The sequence below is a fragment of the Diospyros lotus genome, chromosome 6, assembly GCF_014633365.1.
Source record: "Diospyros lotus cultivar Yz01 chromosome 6, ASM1463336v1, whole genome shotgun sequence".
Lineage (NCBI taxonomy): Eukaryota > Viridiplantae > Streptophyta > Magnoliopsida > Ericales > Ebenaceae > Diospyros > Diospyros lotus.
The window spans coordinates 205,612-220,713 of record NC_068343.1 but is presented as its reverse complement, the minus strand read 5'-3'; the positions used below and the strand labels follow the sequence as shown (position 1 = coordinate 220,713).

Sequence of the window (15,102 nt, the reverse complement as noted above, 5' to 3'; positions counted from 1 at the left end):
AAAAAATAAAAAAATAGTCAAAGAACTTAGGAAGATCTCCATACAAACACTCCAACGCTTAAATTAAATATTAAATATAATAAAAGAAACTATATTAAAATTAGTATAAAAAACGTCCCCCCTTTTTAGAAATGCATACCTACATATTTATAGAGAAATATGAACTGATTCAAACTATCTCAGAATTAATTAAGATTCTTATAAATAATTTTTATTTTAATTAATCCTAATTTGATTGGGTCTAGGATAGTTGTAGATAACATCTATCTTGGTATTCTAAAACCTATTGGAATTAAGATATATATAATTTACTATCTTTTATAGATGATATTTATCATGCCTCTTTTAAGGATAAATTTTTTTAGAAATGATATTTATTTAAATATTTTATAATTAGAATTCGTTATGAATAATTATTTATTATTTTTTTAAAATATTTAAAAGAATTTTTAAATATCGAATTTATCATATTTGTGCCTTTGTATGAAACCTCTTGCATATGAAAAATTGTGCCTTTGTATGAAACCTCTCGCAAATGAAAAATTGATATTTTTTAACCCAAAAAAATATTCTGAATTTTTAGTTTTTTTTTTTTTTGCCCTTTTAATGAGTTTTTACGTGTGACAACAGATTTTATTATCAATCCCCCTAAGTTAATTCCCACGCAACGCATCGCATTACATATCTTCTATTGTTAATTAATAACAAGAATAATTAATTTTAAAACAAAAATAAAAAACCAGAACAAATTGTATCTGTAATGGGTCCCTGACGTTAAAAAGTAGAGTTCTTTGTATGGTTTGTCTCCTAGTTAAATTTTATAATTTTTTGTTGTTTATAAATTCTGTAGTAATCATTGAGGACTTACGAGACTGTGCATTGCAGGCAGGGCTTGTAAATCTCCTTTCTTTAGCCTCGCCTCGCCTGCACTGCGCAGGCCAGCCCATGTCATGCTGCACCTGCACCCCTTCTCACGACAATAACGGCCCACAGTCCGTGAGCCAACCCAAACAGACCCACCAACTTAAGCCTGCTCTCTCTTTTTTTTTTTTTTAAATAATAATAATTGAATATTTCCCAAATATGAACTCAGAAGCCCTCTCTCTGTAGCAAAAATTAGCAGCTGTTTCTGTAGATTAAACATTACTGCCTCCAGTTAGCAATGCATGATATATTTACAATTGCACCTTGATTACGTATACATAAATCACCAAACCATTTGGATAAGTTATAGATGATCTGTAAATCTCATGGCATTTCTTTTATTCATCACTAAATTACAACTACTACTTATTAAAATACAAATAAACAAACAAATTGCAATAGGAGAACTATAATTTAGTTATCAGTTAGCTGATATAAATTCCACAAGTCCCTTCTCTTTTTTTTTTTTAATCATGGAAGTCCTTTTAAATTTACACTTATAGAAGCAAATACTGTATTTTGATGTTATAAAGTTAGATCATATTATTTAGTAAAAGAATGAATTACACCAAAAGCCAAAACAGGAACTCCCAGAAACACATCCAAACAATAGCATGAACACCCCAATATGATACGAAAACCAAGAGAGCCTAAATTAGACCAACACTGCATAAAATACACAAAGCCACTAATCTCCAATAAGTTTTACACTATCAAAACTCTTTTAACTCCTTTTTCTATCGGGGTCACAAGTCATTATCTAATTATTTCTGTTCACGAAGGAAAGATAGTTATCTCTGGATCTCTGTTTTTGTACAATATATTTGTTATGACAATATGATTTATGCACCAGAGGGGAGAAAGAAGTGAAATGTGTCCCCATGAACGTGCAGCGACACTTCAGGCAGTGGTTTTGTGTATTCTTTCTCTCCTGGTTTTCACATCATACTAGGGTGTTGATGCTATTGTTTGAATGTGTCTTATGGGAGTTCTTGCTTTGACTTTTGGTGTAATTTGTTGTTTTACTAAATATATTGCAAAGAAGTTATCTTATCCTACACCTTACATTTGGTTATCCTTAGGCGGGCAAAGAAAGCTCAATGATAGTGGATGCACCTTTCCTTGCACTTTCATTCGACTTAACATACAAAGGATTAGAGCTCATATAGATGCAATGAGATGCCCCAAGGGAACTTCACTGCAAGTGCAAGCGCAAGCATAAGTAACTATCAACAGACCACAGACCACAGACCACAGACCATCACCAATAGTTAAGGTCTTTCAATTGCACCGACACCACCCAAGCTCATTGCAATGGTTGATATGTCTGGCTCTGATTCTACCTACGACTACACTCTTATTTCATTTACCAAAAAAACGAAGAAGAGGAACAAAAACACAAAATGACTACAAAGTGATTATTAACCTATCATATTGCCCATCAAGTAACTGTTCTCCATCATATACAACGCAATAAACTTTCATTTATGCAGTCAAAAGTCTTTTGCCAGGAGATCATGTCCACTCACGTCCAGGATAACATTCGTACAGTTTCTAGTTTTTATTCGTAACTGTCCAAAGCGCTCTCCTTTCCTTTTTCAATAGCGACGACCACTAGCTGTGGACAGTAGGACCTTACCCGGTTTCTTCCCTTTTCTTGCCATCTCATTGTTCACTTTGGGTGCATCCAGACGGCCTTGTACCTTTTCTCTGGATATTATATTCGCAAAAGATGGAGTACCTGTGTTCCTCAAACCTAAATAAAAGAAAGAAACGGCAAAGAAAAAAAATTCATTTTCCAACTTCAAGTGCCAAAATACTTCATTATATGCTGACAGCAAGAAGAATCATGTACGCTGTACACACTGCATACAAGAGAGGTTAGATGATACCAGTTACGCCAGATGAATCACTTGTCACTTCAGATCTAGGCACAGTATTTGTATCATCAATTCTCAACGCTGGAGAATCATGCGCAGCAGCGAAACCCAACCTTGCAACATTTGAGAACAACTTTCTTTCCCCAACAGTGGGAGGACTTGATGACATAACAGTAGAACTTCCCAACGCTTACAATAGACAACAAAATAATTAGTTAGTCATTTCTGCAAAATTTCATGCATCAAGTATAAATGCAAAGGGAGACCACTGTGAATCAGGACAGTGGTCAACAAATTTAGGATTCAAAATTTTCAGGTTTCACCACTAGCATATGCAGAATCAGAAAAACCAGATTAAGATCATCATCCAGGAAATAGAGAATTCAAACGGCAGTATATTTGAAGCACACCATTAAAACTTCAACTTCCTCCAGCACAGATGTCAAATTTTCTCTGAACAACTACAGGATAAGTAGATCACCCAGGATGTTTTACTACCAACAACACAAGAAATACATCATACGCCTTAAAAATAACTTCTATCTACTTACATATGGCCTTTACAGTCCTTACATTTCACTTGCTTTAACAAACACTCAAAAACAAATAAAATATTTACCTTCAAAGTCATCCATGGAGAAGGCAGGGGAGTTATCAGCAGAGCAATGTGGAACATTACATGACATGGATGCAAAATGTGTCACAGCAACTTCAGCCCTCATTTTTTCTTCTCGTTCCTGTAAAAAATAGTAGTGTTGGAAATCTATATGTGAAAAGACTAACTAGAACCACAAACAATACATACAATATTGCGACCAACTGCCTATTCCAAGCACCAACAAACATGCACAACTACATTTCCCATATGCAATGCAACATTCTCGTATTCATAGTGGGAATAACAAAATATAACACAAAATGACCACTCCCAATAGACCTCTCTAGTCTCATCAGTGTGAATTATGCAAAGCAAGAAGCAATGAAAGAGCAGGAATTAAACAGCATAATAATATGCTCAAAACCAGAAAAGGAGGCTTGGTTGCCTGAGTTCAGCATAGGAACCCCTCTTTTACAGTTTTCTCACTGAAGGCATTTCAAATAAGTGATCCAATGAACAAGTTCAAAATGTTAGGTAAATAAGTACCAACATTTGCAAAATATGAGTATAATTGAGATTAAAATATTACAATGGATGTACGGTCATACAATATAGAGATAAAAATAAGAAACAAGATAATATATAATAAGGATAGATTGGCATCAATGGAAAAGAGAATTTGATAATCGCGATTAAACTGGTTTGAATGCATGAAAAGAAGACTGATAAAAACACTTACAAGACAAATGGATAAAATTTATAGCAAAAAGGAAGAAGGAAGACCATAGAGAACTTGGTAAGAAAACCTTATACATGACAAAGAATATAATGAATTAGAGAGGGTATAGACATAGACGGAGATGGCTTGAAGTCTAAAATTCATGTAGCGATTCCCACTTAGTGGGATTAAGACTTGGGATTGTTATAAATGGTTAGGATACAGGCATGTTTTTTTGGGCACTTGTACCACTCTTTAGTAATCAAGTGCCAATGGTGTGCTCCATGTGAGGCATGTGAGTAGCTCCATGAGCTCTTTCTCACAGATAGAGCATGATTCTATGATTATCTCCAATTACACGCCTATCTCCACAAACAGACCAGCAGTAATAGTACCCTGTCCCTCAATTGGACTAATTTTGGGCTCTCAAAGCAAGCCCCCAGCAAGTTGGCCACTATAACAAGAACACTCAAGGCACACCCTGCCAATTGCAGGAATTTTTTATTCAAGCACTATGGGAATCATCATCTTTTAATGTGATCTCCACTCTCCACTCTATAAGTTGCACCACAAGGCCACTTCATATGCCACTCCACAGGCTGGGCCATGCATTTAAAGAATAAGCATCAGTCAAGGCCACTTCATATGCATTAAGGAGGGCCTCAAGCTATATTGCTGGTCACTCCCATTTGCTGCTGCTACAACTGTAAGCATGTCCAGGAGCTCTCAGATTGGCCTTTATGTATTCAATAGCTCCACTGGCGATAACAACCTAGATTGAGGCAAGGCATTATAGGCATAAGAGTTCTACTGGTGATAACCACTTTTTCCCTGATAAACCCTCATAGATACAACTAAAAATATGGGGAAGAATTTGGACATGGAAAATGGAAATTTACCCCCCAAAAAATAAAGATTTAGATATAACAATTGAATAATATTTTCATCACCCATCTAATGAACATAAATAACCAAAGAGTTATAAATATTGAATAAATACCGCCAATCTAATAACAAGACATCATTCAATTTATGTTAATGATGATAAATATACTAAAATTTTAATAAATACCAATACAACATAAAGGCATCATTAAATTGATAATAATGACAATATAAGCATCAGTCATCATTAAAAAAAAAAAAAAAAACTATTTTCGTCAAATTTGTAATTAGGCTCAACTCTTGTGATTTTGTTCATTACCCAAACCAAATTGCATTTGCAAATTTTACCTCAAAAAAAGTTAGAAGAACTTTATTAAAAACCTCATTTGTATCTTCAAGCATCTCCCACTCATGGATGTGCTTGCCCATTGATAATTGTCTGACTCATAGCCATGAATGTCCAATGGGAGTCCTAAGCATTTAATGGTATTTTCCATGTCCCACACATACCCCTACGTGTTTTATGTGTACAAAGCTAACACGGTCAGATATAGTTTGAAACACAAAATGAAATGTTCAAGCCTGCTAAATAGCAACTCTAAATAAGAATAACAATATGGAAAGTGAACATTTCAAATGGAGATTCCTTACTTAAAATGATTGTAGAAATTTGTATCCCATATTACAAGACTTGTGAATTAAGAGAAACACCTTGCCACTTGAACCCAATTGTGAAAGCATAAACTGAGTGAAAAAGATAAAGGATTTGGATTTCCTAAAGAGAAAGAACTGGATACATGGTAAGAAGTTAAAAGGTTTCTGGCCATGGATGGACTTGAGGCCTCACAATCTCTCAAGCCAAAGGACTTTCCTCAATATAAATTTCACTGCCGTCTGTGTTCACATGTAGAATGTGAATCAGATGGATTTAATAAGATTGGCATGGGAATATGATGAATCATATACCAGTCAAAAAGAACAGCAGATGATACCTTCCTTGCTAGGCGCTTTCTCTGCTTTTCCCGATTCTTGATTTCATCCATAAACGGAGAAAGAGCATCAGGAGGTAATAAATCACTGAGATCAATCTCACAAAGCTGAAGAGCCAGGCAAAATGAATACACATAATAAGCACAACAATCAGAACATATGTCATTCTATACACACAAAAAAAAATAAAGACAAGAAAGTATGCCTGAAATGTTGTCGTCAAAGAAAAATGGCTTAAGAAACGATAACGCCTCCTCATAGCCTCTGACTGGGTCACCGTCTCCAATTGTAAAATCTTTCCACTGATTCTGTAATCCATAAAGTATAGGTAAACAAATGTGGAATTGACAGAACAGCTGAAAGAAACATTTTTACTATGTGATGCCCAATCAGAGAAATGAGAAATCTCAGAGAGAGTTCACAGGCTACTTCTACACACTGCATAAACAACCCTATAATGGGAGATATATCAGTTGACTCCTTGCATGGACCAAGTTCAATATCAATCAATTGTTATTCAAAAGCAACCCTTGTTTTACAGCCACATGCCAGGAACTTAAATGTCTACTACATAACAGGAGGAGATAATATTCCTAAATTTCTCCTGTGCCACAGGAGCAAGAAATAAGCAATGTGAATCGCACATTTGGCAGCCTTGCCAAAATGGAATAGCCAACACAGTTGCAGCCATCTACATTGATGTGTAGGTTCAGACTTAGCAACGCATAAACTTAGTATACTGTAACAGGGACCCTCAAGTGGAATTCCATAAAAATAAAAATAAGGCGCATACTTAGAAGCCTAATGCATGTAATACTGTTATTTTATGCCCTTGTGAGCTTCTTACAAGTAAGTGAGAAACAATGTAGCTAGGCAGATCATGGTTACAAGTGCTGAATCAATATTTGACATTAGCTGTTAAATGCAAGACATAATATACCTAACTTATTTAGAAATCTCCTTCTCTTCTAATCCTAGACATTTCTACAAGGAGGAGGAGGATTATAACAGAATGTCAATGGGACCAAAATCAGGACGAGTTTTACAAATCCCCTAATGCCCCCATTAAAATATCAATGAACACACAAAAAAAGAAAGAAAGAAAAGAAACCAAAATATATTTGGTTCAATTGTCGAATAGTCCATAAATTAATTGAGTGTGGGTGTGGGTGTGTGTGTGTGAGAGAGAGAGAGAGAGAGAATGATGAAGATACTATCTGCACTGCTGAATGCTCCCTTATCACTTGCGAACTGAAATTATCCTAATATTTAAAAGTATTGTTTGCAGCATTGGAGAACCTCCTGGACCTGGTGAAAACATTTGACTTACAAGCAAATTTAAATAACAAAAACTTACAATCAAAGGACCCCTACCCCACCACTAACAAGCAAGTTTGTCTCAAGCTTTGATCTTAGTTAGTAATTACTAATTACATCTTGAAATGTCAGGGGTTTTCCCTAATGGGATCCATAGAGGCTTTTTGGAGTTAGAAGGAATTAGGTTGGCTCAGAAACAAGGGAAAGCTTGATTGCTAGTTCCTTCCTGTTTGTTTATTCATTTAGGCTCAATGGTAGAACTTTTCAGGGTATTGAGCACACAATGAATGAATTAAAAAGTCAATTTTTGTCTACTTTGCATGGTTGACCCTTTGGTTGGGTTGCTAGTTTTGATCCTGCAGAGAATAGGGTAAATTCCTGCTTTTTTGTTTTTGCATGGCCTGCCTCCCATTATGGATCCTGTGGTTTTCTTGGGGTCTTCTCATTAACTGGTTGCATTACCTTCACATGTATTTAAAATAGGTACACTTACCAAAAAGAATATTCTAAAACTTTCTACACTTTCATTCTTTCCTTCCCCACCCCCACCCAAAAAAAGGTTGTGTGTGTGTGCGCGAGCGTGAAAGAGAGAGAGAGAGGCTTCTGCTCAAACAATGTTTCAAAATACCAATGGCCTTGCCAGTCCAGACCAGTAGTTGTTTTATTGACAAATAAACTAACTGTATTAAAAAACACCAAAATCACTACTCTTATGGAATTCAAAATGCACAAGACAACTTTGAATGTTCACTATCATCCTACAAACTTAAAATGTCTTTTGATAGTGCACAAGTCCAGTTTCCATCAAACCTGTGAGGAAGCATATCATAGCCCCCATAATGGTTTAGAAGACACTTCATGTTTAAAGGGTGAAGGATGAGGTGCTGACCATCAACTGCCTGAAATACAAGAACAGACACCTTAAATACTCATACGTCAACAACAGGGTAGGCAATAGGCAACTAAATTTACAAGCTTTGAGTAATTTGTATAATCTAATAGTTAGCCATGCTTAGATCATGTACACCATAGGGGGAAATATAAGCCTTTTCAATATCCTACCTAGTGGACTAGCTCCCTCACAAACAAAAGGGTTTATCACAAGGAGTTAAGAGCTGTTTATACTTGAAGAAAAAAATTCTTCTTCTTCTTCGTCTTTTTTTGTACAAAAAATTAAAATGGAGAGGCGCTTTGAAATTTTTTGTAACAATTGTTTCCATCTTTTACCCTGGGGGGGAAGGGGGGTGGGGGTAACTACCAAAAGAAGACACATGTTTTAACTTGTTTCAATTAATTACTGAATTTTTTATGTTTTCAAAGGACCAAACTTTCAATTTTTTTCAAATTTGTAGCGCTACCTGTCTTCTGTCAAAATATATCTTAACCGTTGATGTGCCATTCTCACCTAAAATGACATGGCTATAAAAGGTAGCAATCTTGAATGCTATGCATATTCACTTGCAAAAAATACCATTTTCTTTGTTGCCATCACCTAAATGTCTAATTCAGTCCAGGTGGTATTTCACACTGCCTCATTCAGCCAATTCATCTTTTTTAAAGCCAAGTTATTTAACTGAGGATGACAAACCAACAATTAACGACCTCTTTTCAAGACAGACTAACAACAGTACATTTCTGATACGTGTCAGGTCCTAGGATTGAAAAAATTAGAAGTTTGGTACATAATTAGAAACAAGGTAAAAGGTAGGTCTTTTTTGTTAATTAACCCAAAAAAACATAAGATCAAATTATGAGAGCAGCAGTCAATTGAGGAATCAACAGAATATAGAATTCCCTGATTTAGGTTTCAATATGCAACTAAATGATCTGATCAGATTGATTGCCACAAAGAATCAAGCCTTCATTCATAAATAACAACAGCAAGCCTTTGTTCATGTAGGAATATTTCCCAAATATGTAAACATAAGTCCTCTCTGTAGAATAAATAAACATCTGCTTCTGTAGAATAAACATTACCGCTGACAGTTAGAAATGCACGATACATTAGGGCAATTTCACCTTTATTAGGAATACATAACCCACCAAACCATTTGGATGAGTTACACATCTGACAGATTATCTGTATCGAATGGGGCATTTCTTTTCTTTGTCATGTAAATTAAGATAACTACTTATTACAATACAAATAAATAAACAAACATACAGTACGATAACCATAATCTGATTATCAATTACCTGATAGAAATTGAACGAATCCTTTTCCTTTCTAACCCTGAAACCATGGAAATTCCTTTGCATGCTCTTTTTATCATCATATGAAGAAGATAAAGTGGCCTCTAGGTCAAAAAATTGTCCGACCACATCAACATGTTGATCCCTACTGAATTCAGCATCCAACTTCTCTGGAGTTGCATCTCCCTCCAATACTGATTTACCATTGCCACTGGCAGGAAATGATCTCCATACAAAACTACAGGGTTCATTACCAGCATTTAAATGATCTGCAGCTGACTGAGATCCCTGTAATTCCATCTGAGAATCATTATGTTTACAAGCCATATTGCCATGATCCACCTGCTGTGCATTCCAATTCTTCCTCCTCAGCTCTAGCTGTTCCATTGCCGCACAAACATATGGAAGTTTCTCCAAGTCATCCACAAGTCCAGAATCTGCTCTGGCTAACCAACTATCTAGATCTGATATCGCCTTTTTAACTGACACGTCTATATCAGATGTGAAAGTAAACTTCGAAAAGGGATTAGGAGCTTCCTCCTTGGCATCCATCCCTTGTTTGTTCTTCAAATATAAACTAAATGAATCTTTTTGACGGGTTAAAAGCAAAAATTCTGCAGTTTCACCAACACAGTACCGCTTAACATTCTCAATGTAGATTGTGTATAAATCCTTTGAAGATATCAGCATGAAGCATAAGGGGCACTTTTTCCAGCATTCATCTTTATAATCATCTTCACCTATTGAGAAGTACCGGAGAATACATGGGAAGCAAAAGATGTGACCACAAGACGTAATCTGTGGACAAAGAGGATCATCCAAACATATGGGGCACTGTACAGGAAATGGGGTTGAAAACTTCACACATATTATATCTTCCCAGCTCAACATTTTATCTGGATCTAGCAGTCTGGGAGAATAGTTTCTGGAGTCTAACACAACAAATTTATAGTTTGCTTGGAGGAACAAATCTTTGTTGTAAGGTTTCCTCTTTTGAAGTCTTCTTGGAGCAGGAGATCTTGGCTGTGGACGAGGAATAGGGTCATAATGAAAATTTAGCAAGTGGTTTCCATTCACCATCTGGGTCTTTCTTCCAGTTAAATGTGTGGTGCTTGCTTGAAAATTCATAGAACCAGAACCCCCTTGACTACGTGGAGAAACAACAGTTTCAGAAGGTTTCTCACTTTCTTGAGCAGATCCAATCCCTCCTTGCACAAAATGAGAGTTCCTACCATTGGCTTGGTTGGCTACAAGTTTCTTACCACTTCTTTTCCCTGATCCATTCACCTAGAATAAGAACATGAGGCTTAGTGCCACCACAAGCATACAAGCCAGAATGTTAAATCGTTGAATAAAAAGCAAAAGATTAATATTCAAACAAAACAAAAACTCAAAATGTCATGAGCGAAAAACAAAACCAACCAACAAACAAAAAAACTCAAGAATGAAACTTATCATTCGAAAACCAGCCAGCGGCTTCAACACCATAGTCTTCCAACTTGATGGAAGAAGGGATAAGGGAATACTGATATGAACCATTTAGTCAAGCTCCAGTTTTTACGACCTATGGCGATACTTTATGCATATATAAATATGGGCAAGCATAAAATTGCTAAGTTTTTGGAAGGCGGAAGATCAATAATAAATACTACTGCACCTTTTTGGAAGATCCACAAGAATTATCTGCGTCTTGAGACACCGTTCCTGTACACACAAAACAACAAACAGAAAAAAAAAAAAAAAAAAAAGGAAAAGAGAGAGATTGTATAAGTATATCTCCTGCAGTAAGAACCATGTAGCACGACATCCAACACAGCAGCAAGGAGATCCCTGCCCCAACACCGTGCCTATAAAATTGCAGCAAATATGAAATATCCATGGTCTTGGAGCATCGATTTTCCTTTGTTGGTCCCAAATAACAAGGACAAGGACCTAAGAAAATTGCAGATTTACGGCTATCAAACGTGAAATTTCGCTTGAAATTTAGTCAACCGGCTGAGGATGTATCGTAGCGACATACGAGTCAATTTTTCATGAATTCCACAACCAAGTACCTCGAGCAAGAAAAAAGAGAGAAAAAGCCCCAACCAATTTCGACCTTTTCAGGTAAAAGAATTGCAGGATTTCGTATCCACGTATCAAACAAGACATGATATGCACAAAGAAAGTGGGCTCGGGCAGGGGCAGGGAGCAATAAATAAACCCTAGAAGAAAGAGAAGGACCTGAAATCTTATAGGTGGGGTCTGAGATCTGAAGATATTGGAAAGATTGAACATGGTTCGGGGGAGACTGAGCGAGCTGCAGCTGCGGATGTGAATTTGGTTGCTGATGGGCAATTCCATGGTTGAAATTAGGGTTTTGAATAGGAGGCTGGGAGGAAGAAGACGGCGCAGAACGTAGATCCTTGGAGGGCAAGATGGACATGAAAGTTTCAGCCTCTGTGAATCAATGTGTTTTTTTTTTTTTTTTTTTTCTGAGAGAGAGCGTTGGTTCGGTTTGGCTTTGCTATCCGCTAGCCACCCGCTTCCGTTTCTTTATAGTAGAACAAGCAACAAGGGAAAAGCTGGAGAGTCCGGTATTTTTTTTTTTAATGAATTGTACAATTCGAGTATTTTGATATTTAAAAAAATCAAACTCTTTATATTTCAAAAATAATAAATATCCCCCTAATATTAATTTATCACTAACTATTTTAATTTCATATTTAAATCATCATCTATCTCTTTTTTTTATGTTTCCTTTTCTTTTTTGTTCATTCCATAATTTAATCTAATAATTTATCTTCTTCAATGATAATTTATCTTTTTTGACAACAATGAGATTCGCTTATTTCTTTTAGCACTATTTTCTCTCTTTCCTCCTCTCTTGCTTGCCCTTTGTATATCTCAAATGACAAGATTGATACATGTAAATAAGATTTGATTTGCAAAGAGGTTCTATTTCTTTACAAATTATATCAATAAAGTTTAATTTTTCCTAAAATTACAACATTCTTTATAAAAATACCGCAATAAAAAAATTAAGAAAAAAAAAATAGAATCAATTAAGAAAACATTGTTATAAGCTAGGTCACGAAAATGAAAACATAAAACAAATACAATACGAAATAAAAATAAAAAAATAAAATTTTTATTTTAAATTAAAATATAAAAAAATACCTAAATAAAAAATATATAAATATTTTTATAAATATAAATTTTAATATAAAAAATTATTATTCAATTAAATATAAACATAAATTTCATCAATCTATTCAAACTATCACTCTTTAAACCTTCTGCATAAATTTTATGAAGTTGACAAACTTACTATCAAGGTCATCCATCTTCACATTCATACTCTTTCTTTTTGTGAGACCATAATTTGTTTGGACTCCAAAAAATATTAATAAATATGGTGAAATCTTGCCTAACATACGTATAAGTAAATTTATATATGTATTTAAATAATCAAATATAATAAAATTAAGAAAAAAAATTTAATATTTTTTTTTCTGCTTAATCTGATATTCCTTAATGAGTCAAAAGTGTTAAAATCTTGAAATAATAAATTATGAGAAGATTATTATATCGGGTTAATTATACTAATAATCACTCAATTTTATATTATGTTACTGTTTAGTTACTGAACTTTAAAATGTTATCTGTTGATAATTAATATTTTAAAATCGTTTCTTATCCGTTACACGTTAGTCATTAAATTTTAAACTCACGAGTGATAAATGAGAAATAATTTTTAAATATTAGTGACTAGTAGATAACATTTTAAAGTTTAGTTATTAAGCAGTAATAGTTTTGAAATATTAATGATTAACAGGTAATATTTTAAAATTTAGTAATCAAAAAATAATAAAATATAAAATTAATTGATTATTGGTATAATTAGCCTTATTACATCAGTATAACAGTCTTATAATAATTACACCAATTTTCTATTCTAGCTATATAAAGTTTGTGGCGCTGCAGCATTTCACTGTCACTGGCCAGCACTTGGGGGAGAAGACGTCGGTTTTGCGTAGCATATTATTGCCTGAACAGCTAGATCAATCGTCGCCGGACGGTGCCGGGAAGGAGCAAAAGGAGATACAGAACCTCATCTTGGAGTCGGCAGCCGGGAAGGCAGCGGAGCACCACCATCAGCCACAGCAAGTTGGTGTCGGTCCGACGTGGCTCAACAGCGCGATTCTCCGGCAGCACGGTCAGAACTTCCTCAACTTGCAGACAGCCACCGACGCGACGACGTCACAGGCATAGAATCAGTGGCTTTTGCCGTCGATCCCCGTTAACGACGTGAGAGACGACGTGCAGGTCTCAAACGATTCGATGATCGCCGCCGGGATATCGCACGAATCGGCTGATTTGAACAACAAGAAGGTGGAGAATGGGGGAGGAGGAGGTGGCGGAGAATTGGCCGAGACCGACGTCGGCGGCGGCGATGGGATATTGAATTGGCAGAACGCAAAGTACAAAGCTGAAATTCTGGCCCATCCTCTCTATGAACCGCTGTTATTGGCTCATGTGGCGTGCTTGAGAATCGCAACACCGGTGGATCAATTGCCCAGAATCGACGCCCAGCTTGCTCAATCACAGCACGTAGTGGCCAAATACTCGGCGCTTGACGGCCATATATACTAGCATTGGCAATGATAAAGAGCTTGATCGGTTCATGGTAACCTGCGAGTATTTTCTTTCGTACTCGCTTGCATTATTGTTATTTTCTCTGGTCCTTGGTTTGAATTTTGTTTGTTTTATGATTTTTATGAGCCTGAAGATCAGTTTACTTACTTGGTTGTTCGAGACTTGTTTGTCTCGTGCTCTTTATGAAACTCAAGATGAATTTATTCTGGGAATTTGTTCCTGATGACCGAATCTAAAGCTAGCTGTGTGCTATACATCGTGCGGTTATGCAGAAGTTTCCCAATTTTGACTTCGGCCGCCACAAACATGGGGTAAAAATTCCTTGTGAATTTTTTTATTTGTTTTCTTCACTTCACATTAATTGAGTTAAATACGAGGGCAAATGTTGTTCAATTTGTTTTTTTTTTCTTTTTTTTATTTTTGGTCTCACTTTCTTGCTCATTCATATATCACATACGATTGAGGTGGGCAGTGAGGACTGCCAAAAAAAAACTAAAGTAAACATAGTGCCTTTGTGGTAACACCGTGTGAGCGTGTCCTTGTGTTTTATAGTGTGTTGAGTGTAAGTATGAGTGCGGATATTTGTCCCATATTGATTGTGTAAAGAGATGAGAATAGGTATTTATACTCCTCCATTTCACTTGGATTTGGGCCCTAAGGGACACTCAAATTTTGTGAGTGGCTGAACCATTTGGCCCCCGTGCGCGTCACCGTCGCCCATCGGGTTGGTGTACATATATATATATTTTTATAAAAATAAATTAAATTATTTTCTTTATTTTTTATTTACTTTCCTTCTCGCGACTGTCTATTTCTCGAGCGACGTCCATTAATCGTGTTATCGCTTCGACTGCTTTAAGCGTCGGAATTGAAAGCCGAAGTTCAATGCAGCCTTCATTGATGCATCTGCTCGGTGCCCTCGACTCAACTATAAAAGGCTGGTCGGGCTAAGCTTTTGG

At 35.8% G+C, this 15,102-nt stretch overlaps 1 protein-coding gene and 1 pseudogene across 2 annotated transcripts; one reads left to right on the top strand and one right to left on the bottom strand.

Annotated features, from left to right (window-relative positions):
* Window positions 1–2,319: 2,319 nt before the first annotated feature.
* Window positions 2,320–12,024, bottom strand: LOC127803946 (uncharacterized). Of its 2 annotated transcripts, XM_052340607.1 has the most exons (9): window positions 11,729–12,023; window positions 11,163–11,209; window positions 9,509–10,792; window positions 8,123–8,211; window positions 6,201–6,303; window positions 5,998–6,102; window positions 3,424–3,541; window positions 2,817–2,993; window positions 2,320–2,680 (listed from the first exon to the last, which is right to left on the bottom strand). In XM_052340607.1, the coding sequence occupies exons 1-9, from the start codon at window positions 11,928–11,930 to the stop codon at window positions 2,523–2,525; spliced, it is 2,283 nt and encodes a 760-aa protein (XP_052196567.1). In that variant the 5' UTR covers window positions 11,931–12,023; the 3' UTR covers window positions 2,320–2,522. The 2 variants fall into 2 exon arrangements, with proteins under 2 accessions (XP_052196567.1, XP_052196568.1); XM_052340608.1 differs by lacking the exons at window positions 2,320–2,680; window positions 2,817–2,993 and having other exon boundaries at window positions 3,479–4,892; window positions 11,729–12,024.
* Window positions 12,025–12,796: 772 nt separating this feature from the next.
* Window positions 12,797–14,366, top strand: LOC127803616 (homeobox protein knotted-1-like 3; annotated as a pseudogene).
* The last annotated feature ends 736 nt before the right edge of the window (window positions 14,367–15,102 follow it).